The sequence below is a fragment of the Condylura cristata genome, unplaced genomic scaffold (genome assembly GCF_000260355.1).
Source record: "Condylura cristata isolate star-nosed mole 26May11 unplaced genomic scaffold, ConCri1.0 scaffold00029, whole genome shotgun sequence".
Lineage (NCBI taxonomy): Eukaryota > Metazoa > Chordata > Mammalia > Eulipotyphla > Talpidae > Condylura > Condylura cristata.
Genome location: NW_004567130.1, coordinates 9,605,332 through 9,623,020, shown reverse-complemented (window position 1 = coordinate 9,623,020; position 17,689 = coordinate 9,605,332). Strand labels below are relative to the sequence as shown.

Here is a 17,689-nt window from a genome sequence, read left to right as displayed (position 1 = left end):
GTGCTTTAACCCGCTGCGCCACCAGGGAGGACCCTAAATTGCTGCATGTTGTTCTGCACACAAGAGCGTGGCATTCCTATAGTCATGCTAGAAGGTACCGAGAATGGCATTACCCACTCCGGCGGTTCTCGGCAATTTGGAGCCACGGAGAAGTAGCTGACTTCTTGATGGTAACCCGTTGTTTTGCCGCTCCTCAGTCAGAGCTACGTTGGGGTGACCTAGGGAGAGGGGTGCTTTGCTCAGACAAGGCAGTGCAGGAAGCGCTGTGGGGCGCTCCCCGGTCTGCTTTGTGGGTTAGCCCCTCCACAAACTCCTGAGCCTGTCTCCCCACCTGTCACCTGGTTAGCAGATGACACTGGGCGCGTCTGCTGAGTTACAGCAGTGGGGTTGCCCTGTGAGACGAGACGGTAGAGGTCTATGACCAAACAAATGCTCTCTGGGCTGGAAGGCGCCGACATGACCACGTGACGGTGCTAGGACTTTGGTGGCGGGTGAGCGAGGCAGGTACATAGGTTGGGGTGTGAAGCTGCTTTCCCCGACTTACATAGTTTACGAGCAGATGATAATTAACACACTTTGATTTAAAAAAAAAAAAAAGCCGAAGTTTTCCGTTTAGTAAATCTCAAAGGGGGAAGATGTGCATTCTGGATCATCCAAAGAAACGTGCTGTCTAGTAGGTGGCCCCAGGCCCGTACCCTGCTAGCAGTAGGAGCCACGGGGCTGGCAGCCTGGAGGTGGTCCCGCATGCCAGCAAGGCGGGGTCCTACTGGGGTTGCCTCTCTGGGGATCCTCCCGCATCTCTGCATCTCTATTCCTGAGCGGGAGGCTTCCCGGTGGGGAGCTCTGGTGGCAGGTGCTGTTTGTGTCCCCAACACAGCTTCCTCTTCTCCCTGGCCCTGCTAAACTACATTTCCCATCCTCCTTTGCAGCCCAGTGTTCTCATGTGGCTGGATTCTGCTCGATGGCATGTGAGCCGAGGTGACACTGAGTAGGTCAGTGGGCTGACCTCTGTGGTCTTCTCTCCCCCACCTGTGAAATGAATGGGGCAGTCTCTTCCAAAGTGAGGAAACTTCTAGATCCCTGCAAATCACTCCCCAGCCTGCTGGAGGGCCAGTTTGTCCCATTTGCACCTTCTACTGTGTAGCCCACACTTCCCAGCTTCTCGGTCCCTGGCCCCTGCTGCAGGACACTGAGGTTCCGAGAGGGCAGTTTGCTTGCCATGGTCACACAGCAAGGTGGGGCCCGGTTCAAGTAGCCACTTTCTCCTCCTCCGTCGGACTTCAGCTTTTCCAAGTGGGACTGTTTATTTTTTCTATAGTAATACTATCTGTATTACTACAAAAAGTATGTGCTTATAGTATGTGTATACATATATGTATATACTCATGTATATATATGTACTGAGGACATCATTTTAATGAATACATAAAATATATTCCAAGAGTGAGTGCCAAATGATATTGATCATCCCTATTTATTGGCTACGTAGGTTGTTTTTACTTTCCCCTTTCCTAAATAAATCCCAGTGACATCTTTGTGCCCCACCTTGTTAGATGACCTTCTTCCTGGAACAAGTTTCCATTGGTAGAAAGGCTGGGTCTGAAGCTGTGCTTTTTTTTTTTTTTTTTTAAAGATTTATTTATTTATGCATACAGAACTGGGGAACAGGCCAGAGTTGCAGCGGTAGTGAGAGGATTCACCAGGGTCAGGAGAGGTCTGTCTGTCGTACCATGTGCATCACCCCCCTGGCCAGGGTTCGAACTCATACAGAGGTGTTGTTGACAGCTTTGCAGTGCTGTGCTTTAACCCATTGCACCACCAAGGGGGGCCCTGAAGATGTGTTTTTAAGAGCTGTAATAGTTGCCATCAAATTTGATGTCACTTTCATGAACTCCAATCAGATGTGTGGTTGACAGTGATGCTGAGGACCCAGGCTCCACCCACACCACGGTCCCACCCACCACCAGATTCTTGGAGACTGCTCCACAGGTGAGGGAGAGAAGACCACAGAGGTCACAAGTGAGGGAGAGAAGACCACAGAGGTCAGCCCACTGACCTCCTCCGAGTCACTTCTGGTCACATGCCACTGGGCAGAATCCAGTCACATGAGAACACTGGGCTGCAAAGGAGGATGGGAAATGTAGTCTAGCAGGGCCAGGGAGAAGAGGGAACTGTGTTGGGGACACAGACAGCACCTGCCACCAGAGCTCCCCACCAGGAAGCCTCCCGATCAGGGGCTATCTGCGAGGCTCCCAATAGGGCTCCCTTGCAGCATCTGTCTGTGCCTCCATCCTCCAGCCCTCCCCAGGGACTGTGAGCCCCCAGGCTCTGTGCTCTGGCCATCCTGACCCCCAGTACAGGCTTCATGAATACCGATGGAAGAGATCCACTTACTATAGTCCTATAATGATAAGTGGTTAAACAAAATGCACTTCTCCCAAGACTCCTGGAGGGATGGAGAGGCTGAAATCCTGCTGCAAGGCTTTTGTCGAAGTTTCCAAGATAGTGACTCTGGGAGAAGGCTCTTTTCATGGTCATCTTTGCCGTTCCTGTATTGTGTGAATTTCTTTCTTGGGACATCTGAGACAAGACTCCATTTCGTCCAGAGTCCACACCAGTAGAGCAATTATCCTCTCTATTTAGTGACAGCCATCCCTCCCTCTTCTGCCTACAAAATAACTCAACCCTGAATCTCCACTTGTGTCCAGATCCATCTCTCCAGAATCCAGGACTCTGGACTTCCCCAGTGACTGTTAACCTCTAGTATTTTATGGGTGGGTGCTTGGGTTGGGGGGGATACTCCTAGCTGGGGCGGGAATTTGGGATAAAGGGCTCTTGGAACAAGCACTGGGCGCCTGCTGCTCCCTGAAGGGGGCTGGCAGCTGCTCACCCATCAGAGCGCCCAGGGTGGAATAATGATCACCGGAGTAAATACTGTCCGTTGCTGGCCGTGAGCTTGTGGGTCCCCAGAGTCTGATGCCTGGGCTGGGGCTGGGGTCACTGAGCCTCGGTGTGGAAGGATGGGCCTTGTCCATGGGCAGGGCCGCAAGAGGGCAGCTGTGAGTGGGGCATTAGAGAGCCAGTGCCTGGGCTGAGCCCAGGGGCCCTTGGGGTTTAGGAGCAGCACCCCAGAACTGCCTCTTCCCACCCACGTGGGGAAGGTTAGCATCTCTTACCAGCCAGGGGCCTGCGCCACGGCTGTCCTCACGTGGCAGCAGGACAGGCAGGGTCTGTACTGTTTCTCTTGGATGAAGGACTTGAACTGACAGGAGGCCTCATTGGACTCATCCTTCAGCCCGGGGTTGGGTGTTCAGTTTGCGGCGGCCTCCGCACTGAGACGCTTCTTCTCTGGGCTCCCGCCAACTTCAGACAAACCTTAGCCCCTGGATGTATCTTAGCCTCTGTAAGCCCAAGTCTGGCACTTTCTTTGCATTCTGAATCTGTGTGCCTCTGTGATCCGTGTTATTCTAGACAGGTGAGTTCGTTTCTCTGCGCCTGTTTCTTTACCCAAGGAGTGGGTGAACGATGATGATTCTTCAGGCAAAGGGCAGCTGGCACACTTTAAGTCAGATTCCACTCAAGGAACAATTAACCTCCCTGCCCCACCTATCTCTCCCGTGGCCTTTAAGTCTGTCTGAGGCTTTCTGCAGGGTACTGCAGTGACTGCGTCCTTTGTCCAAGGTCAGCCGGGATCTTGCAAAGCTGCCCAGCTGCTGATGTCCAGAGGGGGGCGGAGATCACCCCAGGGTAGAGGGCCAGGACGGCACCTGCAGGTTGTAGGGACATGTCACCTGCTATCCCTAGGGAGGGAACTTATGAATATTCACAAAAGCTGGAGCGTGAGGGAGCCAGCCAGCCTGCTGCTTGGTGTCATTGGAGCGGTCCTGTTTCCTGGTGACCACAGAGGCAGCGGGGAGTCAGACGTGGCTCCGGCAGAGAGGCAGCCAGCCTCAGATCAAGGTGAGTGTCTTCCTCTGCCCCCATCTGGGGACCCCTCGGGGAACTGGACATCCCGGGACCAAAGCCAGCCTGGGGATGACACTCTGGGGCAGAAGGTTTATATCCCAGGCTTGATTTCCCTGCGTGCACACTGTGGGGTTGAGTCCTGTGCTTGGGGAGTGTGGGTCCAGCCAAAGGTGAGGGTCCGGCCCTCACCTGGAGCCTGCCTCATGCTGATGTGGGGAGGGCGTTGTGGCTGCGTAACCCAGAAAGGCTTGGACTGGGCGTGGAGGGGTAACTGCCCGGAGCCCCCGTGACTGTCACCACCAATAGGAAGGAAAGGAAAGAGACCCGGTCTGGTCCTGCATCTGCTTGGGCTATGCTGAGTCACCTTGCGGGTGGCCCTGCCCTCTCTGAGCTTAGGCCTCCCTATTGTCCACCTTCCAGACTGGAGCTGGGAGGCTCAGGCCACAGCGAGATGTCCTCAGCACCACCTGACCTTGGACTTGAGGTGTTTAGCTGCCCGCAATCTCCACTATGGGCCAGTGGGCACCCACCTTGAAGGGCCTATGTCGGGGACCCCAGGAGGGTAATGACGATGGCTGGATGGGTGTTAGCTTTGCACCAGTGCGCCCTCCCCGCCATGCTGGGGACTTTCCTCGTAGCACACACAGGAGCCACAGAGCAGCCTGTGAAGGAGGAAGCATTGGTATCATTTTCGTAGGAAATTTGAGGCCCAGCAAGGGGTGTCCACAGCAAGGAAGTGGCAGAGCTGGACTTCAAGCCCATGACCCTGGCCCCAGATTCTGGCTTTCTGCAGCTCTTGTGTGTGCCCCTGCCCACACTTGACCTGCATGTTGCAGGAGTTCATTCATCAAACATTCACCTGGTGCCAAGTGCAGGGAGTTCTGGGATGACTCAGCTCAGGCATCCGGGCAAAGAGGGGCCTGCTCCTCCCAGAACCCCGGGTCCTGGTCAATAGTAAATAATTAGTAACGTACACCCGTCTCCCCCGTGTCCAGGCATTCTCTCATTCAAATTCCACAGCCGCGTGACTGTTCTCATCTGAGCTGGGCTGCTGGCTGCCAGCCAGCCTCTCTCTGGGCCTTGGTCTAACCTGGGGCTCTGCCCGTGTGTCCCCATCCTGCTGTCGCATGTCCCCTGTACCCACGAGGGGGCTGACGCTCAGAGGCGAGGCATTCACCGAGGCCGGGCGAGACGGGACCCCCAGGCACAGGAAGGCCCAGCCAGGGGCCGCTTCTGGTGTCGTGCCCTTCCTCTTGGCTGCCCTGCCCGGCCCACAGCCAGCTGTGCTTCTGGGGCGGTTCTGCAGCCACGCACAACTGGCCGCAGACGGAGCTTCCCATACGTGCTGCTGCCTCGCAGCTTGGGCACTGGGCTCTGGACACACCAGGCTGGGGCTGCTGGACAGTCCTGGAAGCTGCACATCCCCAGCCCTGCCCCGACCTTGCTGAGTGACCTTGGGCGGCACTGTCACCTCTGGGAGCCTCTGTTTTCCCACCTGCAAAATGAGGGTAACGGAGGAGTCTGCCTCCTGGGGTAGCTGACCTGAGCCAGAGACATGCTCGGGAGGAGACCCCAGTCTGCCCAGGGCCTGGCTCTTAGGGGCTCAACAGTGAAAAAGGGTGGGATGGCCCAGGGCCTGGCACCTGGCAGGTTTGAGGAAGCCCGAGCCAGGGGATTGGACATATGAATAAAGCACTGATGGGGACTACAGAGCCCCCCTGGGCAGACATCTGGGTAGGACCTGGGGGTGCCTGATTGGTGGTTGTGGGAGGCTGCGCTGCCCCCTGCTGGGTGACCTCCACCTCACAAGCTCTGGCATCAGCTTCCTGGAGTTCCGGAAAGTGCCCTGGGTGAGTGGGCTGCTGGGACAGTACTGGGCACTGGGGGTTTTCTTTGGGCAAGAATCCTAACCCCTCCCCCATTTTAAAGATAGGGAAACTGAGGCCCAGGCTCCCACTCAGGCCCAGGCGGTCTGTCTTGGCCTGGAGACCCCCTCCTGCTTTCAGCTGTTTCCCTTACCTCCCAGGGAAGCAGGAGGCTGGGAGGGAGCTTGAGGCAGGTAGCAGGTTTGTACTTGGTCAGGGGTGGGAGAGTTTGAGGGGCCCCCTTCGCTTGGGGGCCCACACTGAGAAAGGCAAACACAGAGGCCTAAACAGGTCCCACAGGCCTCAGAAGAGAGCTGTGTGCTGGTGCCTTGCCTGCCCCACCTCAGGAAAAGCCAGCGATGGGGCTGCCCAGCTTCCCCACTTTATGCGTGAGAAACTGAAGGAGATTCTGACTTTGTATAGTCAAGTGCTGGATTGAAATACAGGCCTGGGGCCCTCCCTGGTGGCGCAGCGGGTGAAAGCGCAGCACTATGAAGCCAGCCACAGCCACTTCAGCATGAGTTTGATCCCCGCCCCGGAGGTGACCCACATGGTGCGGCAGACCTCTCCTGTCTCCCCACTGCTCCCCTCAGCAGTGTATTTCATTGATCTGCCTGTTCTGCTCCCCACTCTGCCTCTGGTGAATCCTCTCGCCGCCCCTGCACCTCTGGTCTGTACCCTAGGTCAATATGCATAAATAAATAAATCTTTAAAAAAAGAACACTGGCCTGAGAGTCCCAGAGCCTGACATAGTCACCTCCCCTTCCTAGGGACCCTGGGAGACCAGTCCTGGCCTGGCTGACTTACTCCACCTCACAAACATTATGTTCCTTTACTTGAAGATATTAAATGTATTATATTCTTTTTACCCCTCCCCCAGCTCTGCAGAGGATACCACTGCTGAAATTTAGAATACTGCCCTCCAGTAATTTTTTTTCTGGGCCTATATGTATATTTACCTATATACGTAGATGAATTTGGGGGCATGGGGTTCTGGAACTTTCTTTTTTCACATAAGTAAGTCAATGTATGTTTTTGAGCCAGTCCACTGAGCTGTACCTTATTTATTTATTTTGTGCATGCGGAACTGGGGTACAGGCCAGAGGTGCAGGGGCGGTGAGAGGCTTCACCAGAGACAGAGCAGGAAGCAGAACAGCCCGACTGACAAAGTCCACTGCTGAGGGGAGCAGTGGGAGATTCAGGAGAGGTCTGCTGGATCACCTCCCAGGCTGGGATCGAACTCGTGCAGAAGCAGCTATAGTCAGCTTGCAGAGCTGCCTCCTAACCCATTGTGCCACCAGGGAGGGCTGCTGTGCTTTATTTATTTTATGGGATATGATGTCTCCATGTGGGAGCAGGCCTTGGTTTATATAAGGGATAGAAGCTGAGGTTGTTTCTAATTTTTTTCTATGTCTGACTAAGTTGCTTTGAAAACCCTGGCAGTGACTTTGCCCAAGTGTTTCCATAGCATAGTCGGGCTTCAGAGAGCACCTTCCTTCTTCCACAGAGCTCCCCCAGGAAACACGCTCCCCACCCCGCTCTGTCCACTGGCACACCTCAGCGTGAAATGGGATGTGTCATTGTCACAAGGGAGGCCCTCTAGTGGAGTCTCTTCTCTGCAAATTTGTGTCTTTGTGTGAGGAGAAATTTCTAGATGATGAGTGGACTGGGCAGGCCTGAGCTCCCCCTTCTCCCGGAAGAGTTTGTGGGTACCTCTGGTAACTTTCCAGGAGGAAGTGTGAGGTCCTCCCTCAGGCAGGCTGGCTGGCTTCTGGCCTGAGGGACAGTAGTGAAGTGTGGTTCATGTGGACATGGGGCAGCACGTGTGACCACTCGTGGCCTGAGAGCCCAGGGTCCAGTGAGCAGAAGCAGGAGCAGGAAAGGAAAGTTTTGTGCCCTGGCCTTGAAGCAAAGGAACGTGGCCCAGTTCTCTGCCCAGCCCTTGTCCCTCAGCTTCAGCTGTCCCCTTTACCCAGGCCCCCTGCTGCTATGCTTCCCAATGTTGACCGAAACACCAGGACACACACAGGTGCATTTGACTTTCAGATAAACATTGAGTACTTTTTACTGTGTGTCCCACACAATTTTTGGACACAAGTATACTTTAAAAAGTGTGTTAGTTTTCGTTCTGGAATTCAGATTCACCTGGGCAACCCCTCCTGCATCCTCAAAAAGGAGGTGGCTGTGTGATCTGGGCCCTGTCATCAGGCTGAGCCTCCGTTTCGACATCTGCCTTCCCTACAGCTCTCAGGGAGTACAGGACCCAGCGAAGAGACAGGAGCCTGGCCCCTCCCTGGGCAGTTGAGAAGGGGAACCCAGTGGGTGGGTGGAACTGGCTGGGTCTTCTGAAAGGTGAGGAGGCCCTAGGGAGCCCCTGGTCTCTCCCTGTAGATAACCCAGGCCCGGGAGAGGGTCTTTTCCTATTTACTCAGAAAATGATTTCACGATGAAGCCCAAATAGGCATAAAAACAAAGAACTAATGAACACACCTATCCCCACCACTTGGCTAATTAAAACAGAGGCAGGCAGTAGAACCTTCTAGAACCTTCTCACTGCCAGCCCTCCCCACCTCTCTCTGCCTTGGCTTCGCCAACTGTCTCTGCGGGCAAACCCTGCCACGTGTCTGTCTGTGTTTCGGTCTCTCTCTCCTTGACACGACCCTGCTGGAGGACCACAGAGCTGGTGAAGGCAGGTCCCAGTGTTACAGGCTATCCCTTAACTCTGCAGGTGAAGGCTGGTAAGCAGCGGTGAGGGCTCCCTGGGGCAGCCCCCTGAAGCCTGCCCCACTCTGTAGCCCCCACAGGTGCCTGAGATGCCGCCCCAGAAGAAGCGCTGGGAGTCCATGGCCAAGGGGCTGGTTCTGGGAGCGCTCTTCACCACCTTCCTGCTGCTTCTCTACTCCTACGCCGTGCCCCCGCTCCATGCTGGCCTGGCCTCCACGTGAGTGGCCCTGCTGGGCTGTGGTAGGAAGGGGCTCCTCCCACCCCAATGATCTCGGTACCTCTGGGTGGCGACCCTACGCATGTACCAAGATGAGCTGGGCTGAGTCCGCGGAGGGCAGAACTCACGTGTAACCCTGGGCTTCAGTGTCCTGATCTGTGAAGTGGACATAACGGCCCACTGCAGAGAGCCTGAGAATCAAGTAACACCGTCTGTGTAGGCCTGGCGTCATCATCCGAGGCTTCAACAGGGCTGGGAGGTCTAAGGGGTGGCACATTGCTACCTGTTCAGCTGCCACCGGGCCTGGATTCAGGCTCTCAGCCTTCCAAGTCTGGTTCCTGACCATGAGGCTGACCACTCCCTCACCGGGCTGCTCAGCTCGGGCCTGGCACAGCCTGGTGCTTCGTGGGTGGTATTAAATTGAACCGGAGGCAACTGCCAGTGACTGATCATTTTGGGCCTGGGAAATTTTATGTGGCCCAAGCCAATGTTAATTCAGGATAGGTGCTGGATGCAGTGGCTACGGATGAGACCAGTGCCTGCAGGCTGGTGTCACTCTGACCACACAAAGGGCCTGCTGTTTACTTCATTTCACAGATGAGGAAAATGAGGCCCAGCCACCACCACCAGGTGATGCAGCCTGCCCCCCACCGCACCCCCGCCCCCCAATCTGGTCATGTTCTGGCTCCTCCACTACCCCCAGCCTCTAGCTGCCAGGGCCGGGATGGGGGTTCTGAGTCTCCCAGACACTCCCCACCCCCGGTCTCCAGCAGGACCCCGGAAGGCACAGCGCCCTGCTCCCCGGCCCCGGCTGAGCCAGAGGCGGCGGTGACATCCAATGGCTCGGAAAGGGGGTGCCAGCCGCGGCGGGACATCGTGTTCATGAAGACGCACAAGACGGCCAGCAGCACGCTGCTCAACATCCTGTTCCGCTTCGGCCAGAAGCACGGGCTCAAGTTCGCGTTCCCCAACGGGCGCAACGACTTCGACTACCCAGCCTTCTTCGCGCGCAGCCTGGTGCAGGACTACCGCCCCGGGGCCTGCTTCAACATCATCTGCAACCACATGCGCTTCCACTACGAGGAGGTGCGGGGCCTGGTGCCGCCCGACGCCACCTTCATCACCGTGCTCCGCGACCCCGCCCGCCTCTTCGAGTCCTCCTTCCACTACTTCGGGTCGGTGGTGCCCTTCACGTGGAAGCTGTCGGGCCACGACAAGCTGGCGGAGTTCCTCCAGGACCCGGACCGCTACTACGACCCCAACGGCTACAACGCGCACTACCTCCGCAACCTGCTCTTCTTCGACCTGGGCTACGACAGCGGCCTGGATCCCAGCAGCCCGCAGGTGCAGGAGCACATCCTGGAGGTCGAGCGCCGCTTCCACCTGGTGCTGCTGCAGGAGTACTTCGACGAGTCGCTGGTGCTGCTCAAGGAGCTGCTGTGCTGGGAGCTGGAGGACGTGCTGTACTTCAAGCTCAACGCGCGCCGCGCCTCCGCCGTGCCGCGCCTCTCGGGCGAGCTGTACCGGCGCGCCACGGCCTGGAATGTGCTGGACGCGCGCCTCTACCGCCACTTCAACGCCAGCTTCTGGCGCAAGGTGGAGGCGTTTGGGCGGGCGCGCATGGCCCGCGAGGTGGCAGCGCTCCGCCGCGCCAACGAGCGCATGCGGCGCATTTGCATCGACGGGGGCCAGGCGGTGGACGCCACGGCCATCCAGGACTCGGCCATGCAGCCCTGGCAGCCGCTGGGCGCCAAGTCCATCCTGGGCTACAACCTCAAGAAGAGCATCGGGCAGCAGCACGAGCAGCTCTGTCGTCGCATGCTCACCCCCGAGATCCAGTACCTGATGGACCTGGGCGTCAACCTGTGGGTCACCAGGCTCTGGAAGTTCATCCGGGACTTTCTGCAGTGGTGACATCCTGCCTGCCCAGCGGCACCCCCGCCGGCCCGTTGGCCGAGGAGGAGCCGCGTGGGGCCCCCCCGCAGGCCTCCCTCTTGCCCCTCCTGGTGCTACTCTGTCCCCCCGGGGTGAGGGGAGTCGCCGCGGGCGTGCAGCCAGCCAGGACTGGGCCCCCAACACGCAGAGAGGGTCTGACTAATTATACTTTTTTTAAATTAAAATTCCCTCCCTTCAAAAAAAGAATGTTCTATTTCCTGCCTCCCCTTAAAGGGGAGGCCATAGAAATAAAGGAATTTGATGTGTTTTTGTTAATTGGTCTCACTGATGGTGACTGCTGGGCTCCCGGAAGGGGCAGCGGGCCCCAAGAGCGCACGGGGGTGTCAGTGTGGGTGTGGGGGGCGGGCAGGCCAGCGTGCAGGTGTGGCGGGGGTTGGTGTGCAGCTCCATCTGGAGAGCTACAGAGCGGAGTGGTTTGTCTCCCGCGCGCGGCGGCCTGGTCCGGAGGATGATGCCGGTGGCGGTCTCCAGCACAGCACGAGACCGTGTGCCTGCCGCAGGCTTGCGTCTTCCGTCTTCCGCGTATCTCAAGCCGTCGTCATCAGCATTCAGGTGCATGGGGCCGCATCATCTCACTAGCGATGAGGAATCATCTCTCTCACAATGGGCGAAGATCGCACAGCCCGTCGGTGGTAGGACTGAAGCAGGCCCGGGCAGGCGGAGGGTGTAGCAACATCGTGTGTGTGTACACACGCATATAGGTATATATACACACCCATACGCACACAGATGGGGCCCCCCAAGGTCCCTGGCAAGACGTATTGGGTCCAGAATTGAACCATCTCCCCTTCCATCTCCTGTGCCTGCCCCTTTCTGCCTGCCCTCTCCCGTCCACTGACCACTCCAGGCTGCCCCTCTCTCCGGGGTACGTCAACACCCCTGGGCTTGGGCTTCTCCCTTCTACCCTGGGATTCAGTTTCACATAGACATTATTTGTGCCCCCCAACCCTCAGCTGGCCCTGAGCATGTGGCCACCAGCATGCTGACCTGGGCGCTCCTGGAGCAAATGTCCAGCCGGGCAGATGGTGGCCAGGCAACCAGTAGGTGTGACGACAGGGTGGGTTCCCAAGCTCAGACACATTGCGTGACCTGCCTCGGTGATCAATTGACTAGTTAGGGCCAAGGCCAAACTTCAGAACCACATCAGTCAACTCTTAATGCCTCCCTGTGGGCGAGGAGATTCTTCCTCCTGAGACTGAGCATCTGTCCCGGGCAGGGTGGGGAGGACTTAGGGTGACCGACAGCCCCATCTTCTGGGACTAAAAGTTCTCCCACCTCAGGAAACTCCTTCATCCCTGGCAACCAGGACTATTGGTCAGACTGGGGAATGTTTACCCATGCCCACCCTCGACCCCCAAGGGGCCTAGAGATGCTATTATTATCATCAGTACTATTATTATTATTTGGGGGCCTCCTTAAGGATCTAAGGGGAATAAATCTGGCAGATGGTAGATGCCACAAATATAAATTATTTCATTTGCTTTTATGATCTGCCTAGTTTGTTTTTCGATTATTAGTTTGAGACCTCCCTGGTGGTGCAGCTGGTTAGAGGCAGCACTGCGAGCTCGCCACAGCCACTTCAGTGCGAACTTGATCCCAGCCCCGGTGGTGACCCACATGGCGCGGCAGACCTCTCCTGACCGCCCGCTGCTCCCCTCAGCAGTGTACTTGTCAGTCAGCCTGTCCTGCTCCCCACTCTGTCACTGGGGAAGTCTCTTACCGCCCCTGCACCTCTGGCCAGTTGTGTATGCACAAATAAAAAAATCTTTAAAAAAGAATTATTAGTTATTAACTCACTTCTTAACATCGTTCATATTTTAAAACTAAGTGGTCACAGTGCTGAGAAGCCACTCCACCCAGCCCTGTGCCGCTTGGGAAACATACACTTCCGATAAGGGGGCGGCAGAGACGTGGAGAGGCTGACCCAGACAGGCAGGATGCGCCCCGCTGGCCAGCGCCAAGGCTGGTGCTCACAGCCAGGGCGGGTCTGGGCGCCCTCCTGCTGGGCCACCTCAGCTCAGGACTGAGGTCTCTGTGGCAGGAAAGAATGAGGTCTGCAAGGCCTGTGGCCTGCTCTTGCTACACCCGGGCAGCAGAGGGTGTCATGGTGCTGCGTCTGGCTTTGGCTGGTCTAACATGTCTGGTGTGGGCTGGCATCTGTCTGGGTGTGTGGGGGGCGGGGGGGGGAAGGGGGGGAGGGGGAGGGGGGGGGGGGGGGGGGGGGGGGGGGGGGGGGGGGGGGGGGGGGGGGGGGGGGGGGGGGGGGGCGGGGGGGGGAAGGGGAGATATCTTGGAGACCAAGCATCAGTATTCCTGATCCATGAAAGCAGGAAGGAGAAAGTTCAGTGGAATTAAATGTTACAGGTTGAACTGTAACCCTAAAAAAGACAAATTGAAGTCCTTGGCCTCTGCTTTCTGTGACTGGGAACTTATTTGGAAATTGGCTCTCTGCAGTGTCATCAGCTAAGATAAGATCCACAGGGTGGGCCTTAATCCATTTGGCTGGTGTCCTGTGACAAGAAATGCTGGGTCCTCCTTGGTGGCACAACGGGTTAAAGCACAGCACCATGAAGCTGTCTGCAGCCGCTGCAGTGTGAGTTCTATCCCCGGCCAGGGAGCTTTACCACATGGCCCAGCAGACCTCTCCTGACCCGCCTGCTGCTCCCCTCAGCAGTGTACTTCGTCGATCTGCTTGTTCTGCTCCCCACTCTGTCTCTGGTGAATCCTCTCACTGCCCCTGCACCTCTGGCCTGTACCCCAGTTCTGTATGCACAGATAAATAAATCTTTAAAAAGAAAAAAGAAAGAAAGAAATGCCACTGAGGAAGACCAGCAAGACTGGCTTTATGCAGCTAAGGCACACCAAGGCTCAGGGCCTCCTCCAAGACTTAGGAAGAGGCAGGGGAGGATTCTACCAGACCTCAGAGGGCCTCGGCTCTTCTGACACCTTGACCTCAGTCTTCTAGCCTCCTGGTGTTTTGTGATGGCAGTCCCAGGACACTAGGACATGCCCCTGGGTCAGCTTCTGCCACCCACCTGGACCCACTTCTCCCCACCTGCAGCCAGAGGCCAGAGCCTATCCTCTGCTCCAAGCCCTAGTGCCCTCTCCAAGACCCCACATGCCTCGATGGCTTCATACCAGCTGTCACCCCACACTGTTCTCAACACTCAACCACCCAAGGAGAAAGAACGTGCATTCTTCTACTCAACCCTAGAGAGAGACCTGGGAAGGCCCCTTCCCTCTGCAGGCCTGTCACAGGGTGTTTGTGAGCCAGCACCAACATTTCCTCTGAGTCTCCCCGATAGCCCAGTGCCCAGGCCCCTTTAGGGCCTCCTGGCTCCTCAATCTCAGTTCTGCTCACCCAGGGCCAGACTGTGGATTGGGCTGTGCACTGGGCCCTTTTTCAGCATGTCCTCTGATTCCTGTAGGTCGAGGCTCTGCACTCAGCACAGCGACAGCCTGCAGGTTGGTTCTGGGTATCTGGTTGGTTCCTAGAGGCTGGTTCTGGGTATCTGGGGTATCTGTCATATATGGGGTCCGTCGTCTACTGAAAGGTAAACAACCCAGAGTCTGGTGCAGAATAATGTCCCAGCGATGGTAGTTACTGGTGTTAACTCTTGAAGCAGCCACCTCCAAGGTGGCAGAAGCAACCCTCACCTCTCCTGCTTGTACCCTGACTCGGTCCCCTCCCGCAGGGCTGACTGGTGTAACCTATCGCACAGTACTGGGATGATGGACTGTGACTGACAGGGCTTGGTCATAAAGACCGTGGCGTCCTCTTTGCTCTCTTGGGTCACTTGCTCTAGGGAAACCCAGTGCAAGTGCCATGTTGTCAGGACACTCAAGTGTCCTCTGTCGGTCCCTGTAGGGAGGAACTGAGGCCTGCTGCCAACACCCAGGCCCTGCCAGATACACAAGACATTTCAGGAGCAGATTCCCTTGTGACTTAAGTCTTCAGATGGATGCAGCCCTGGCTGACATCATGACTTTAATAGCATGAGAGACTCTAAGCCAAAACCACACGACTAAGTCACTATAAACTCCCGACCATCATAAATGTTTATGGTTATTTTAAACAGCTGTGTTTTACAGTCATTTGTCATGCAGAAACAGACTCAGAGTGCTCTCCTCTTAATCTCTACCCCACTCCCTCTCTACCCTCACCTTAGAGTCGGCACAGGCGGGAGTAGTCATCTGGACTGGGAAGGACACCCATCCTGGATGTTCTCCCAGAGCTAAGGACAGATGGGTGAGACCTGGGTGGCAGGGCTCCATAGCGCACTGATGTCACCAGGAGACTGATTGGCCAGCACCCACCCAGGCAGAAGGTCTCATCTGCCGTTAGGAGAGGGGATGTCAGCATGCAAGGAGCACACCAGCCTGGGGGACGCAGGCTCTGGGCCAAGGATAGGAGTTCTTGTCTTTCTCTAGGATAAAAAGGAGCCAGCTGCAAAACTTCAGAGAGGATTAAATGCCACAGCACTTTGTGAGCCTGATTCTCCCCTCAAAACTTTGGGGGGCAAGAACCTGATCAACACTCTGATCTCCCTGGTGGTGCAAGGGAGATGCAGGTGGTGCAAGTTTTAGCCCAATGAAGCTATTGGCTGCCACAGTCGCATGAGTTTGACCCCCGGCCAGGGAGGTGACCCACAGGGCACAGCAGACCTCTCCTGTCTTACCTGCTGCTCCCCTCAGCAGTGTGCTTCAGTACATCTGCCTGTTCTGCTCCCCACTCTGTCTCTGGTGAATTCTCTCACCCCCAGCTCTTGTATGAATAAATGAATAAATAATAAATCTTAAAAAAAGAAGGTGACCATGGGGTATAGGATTTCAGGTTGGGAGACTCATTTCCCAGCAAATAAAACAAATCAGAAAAGACCTTCCAGAAGAGGAGGCATTTGCACTAGATCTGAAGGGAGCCGGGCTGGCTGCTAGGTATCACAAGGAAGGGTGTTCCAGGCACAAGAAAAAGGTGACTGGGGCTGCTGGAGAGGTAAGGACTAGAATAAGGGAAGATAACAGGAGAAATAAACTCAGGAAGTGTTAGAGGGCAGGGAGAGAGGGGCACTGAACCCCCAAACCTGCTTGTTCTGAATAGGCTCTGCCACTTACCGCATCAAGACATAAGACCTTTAGCGGAAAGGAACTTTAATACAATCAATGCACAATATGGAAAAGACAACAAACATTTCTAAATCGGACACCTGAAGTTACCTGTCTACCCAACAGGGATTGGTCCAAAGCAAGGCCTGAAAAATCTATCACAGGACTAAAGCACCTTCCAGCAGGGACCCATAGGAAAGGGTCAGAAATGGCCCGAGAAGTCTGGGAAGAAAAGAGCAAAATCAAAATCAAGATAAACGCTGCCATAGTCAACCTCCCCGCAGGTCTCTCACCACATCTGGTTCAACCAGCCCAGGGCCAAGAAGAAGCAAACGCTGTTTCTTCACGTCTCTCTGCTCCATGTGGCTTCGTCAGGTCTCCTGGCTCTCCATCCTGCTTCCTTCCTCTTCAGTCTCCTCTCCAGAGTCTTCTCTTGCTGCTCAGCTCCACCCTCCTTCCGGGGGTCCACCCTGTTACATGCCCACCTGTGCCTATGCGGGTGCTGCTTCCCACCCGCTCTCCCCTCCGCAGGGCGGCAGCCTCCTGCCTGCCAGTGACCTGCACCTGCCCGGGCTTCTCTGCACTGACCTCCCTCAGGGGAGCTGCTCTCCTTCAGGCCTCCCGCCTGCACCCTCGCAGGCCTCTCTCAGCAAGCCTGTCCCTTTCGGGGCAGCTCTTCCCACCCGCTTGTGTCTATGCAAGTGTCTCTCTTGCCCTTTTCCCTAATAAACCTGTTCTTTAAAAATAACTAACATCTCTGTGTCGTGGAGAAACTTGCCGTGTGCCGCTGAAAGGGGAGCTCGGGAGAAACCTTTCCCAGCATGAACCCAAGGACCACGAACTCCAAACCCACTAACTCCAAAAAACGCCATCACCAACACAGCCCTGACTTAGAACAAAGGTGAGGCCTCTGACCTGTCCTCGCTCCCTGTCCTCTGCCTCCCACATCCTAACATTTATGCTAGTCTCCTGACCAGTTTCCCTGCGGTGAACGTCTGATATGAAGTCCTCCTTCACGGGGACCAGGCTTATCTTTGACACTGGTGAGATCACATTGACCTTTCCTCTAAAACCTCCAGTGGCTTCTAGATGCTGACAGGGTCTGGCTGGAAATATCTCCAGCACTGCCTGAATTTCCTTCATTTCCTGACCTCAGTCTTTTTGAATCCCAATTCCTCAGCATCTCTCTTTTCTCTCACCTCTGTGTTGCTTCAGGCTATCACCCCCACCTAGAATGTCCTCTGCCCATTCCTTAGGGACCCAGCTCAAATAACATCTCTGATTTTTTTTAAGGTTTATTTATTTATGTATAAAAGAACTGGGGTACAGACCAGAGGTGCAGGGGGTGAGAGGATTCACCAGAGACAGAGTGAGGAGCAGAATAGGTAGACTGACTGAAATATACTGCTGAGGGGAGCAGCAGGCAGGTCAGGAGAGGTCTGCTGTGGCGAGGAATGGAACTCGTGCTGCAGTGGCTTCAGACAGCTTCATGGTGCGCACAGAAGGCATGTGCCTTCAAGAGGCTGGCAGCTATGGGGGTGAGTCAAATAGTTTAACTAAGCAATGTCTACAGAGAATAATACTGTGGGAAAGAGTAGGGTTCTGTTGTGCATTTAACCTGGGAGATTAGAGGAGTCAAGAAGCCACTAACTAGGCAATGAGGAAGAAGGAGGTGAAAGAAGAATGTTTAAGCCAAAAGAAGTATCATGCACAAAAGTCCTGTGGTAGAAAGGAGAAGCAAGAAGAAATCATTTACTCTATCTGTGCCTTACCTGGTGTTCCGTGACTTGAAGGGCCAAGGACCTCCCACTTTTTATAGGGACAGGAAGTTAGAATTCTAATTTTTTTTTAAAAAAGA

At 55.6% G+C, this 17,689-nt stretch overlaps 1 protein-coding gene across 4 annotated transcripts in view; it reads left to right on the top strand.

The window, feature by feature from the left end:
• The window catches only part of GAL3ST1 (galactose-3-O-sulfotransferase 1), a 13,469-nt gene extending 2,492 nt beyond the window's left edge, over window positions 1-10,977 (top strand). The window contains exons 2-4 of one of the 4 annotated variants that reach the window (XM_004690907.2): window positions 3,805-3,960; window positions 8,627-8,772; window positions 9,546-10,977. In XM_004690907.2, the coding sequence (XP_004690964.1) occupies window positions 8,645-8,772; window positions 9,546-10,686 (1,269 nt within the window). In that variant the 5' untranslated portion in view covers window positions 3,805-3,960; window positions 8,627-8,644 and the 3' untranslated portion in view covers window positions 10,687-10,977. Of the gene's footprint in view, window positions 1-3,686; window positions 3,961-8,626; window positions 8,773-9,271; window positions 9,403-9,542 lie in introns of those variants that run through there. The other 3 variants (XM_012731028.1, XM_012731029.1, XM_012731030.1) reach the window with 3 other exon arrangements.
• The last annotated feature ends 6,712 nt before the right edge of the window (window positions 10,978-17,689 follow it).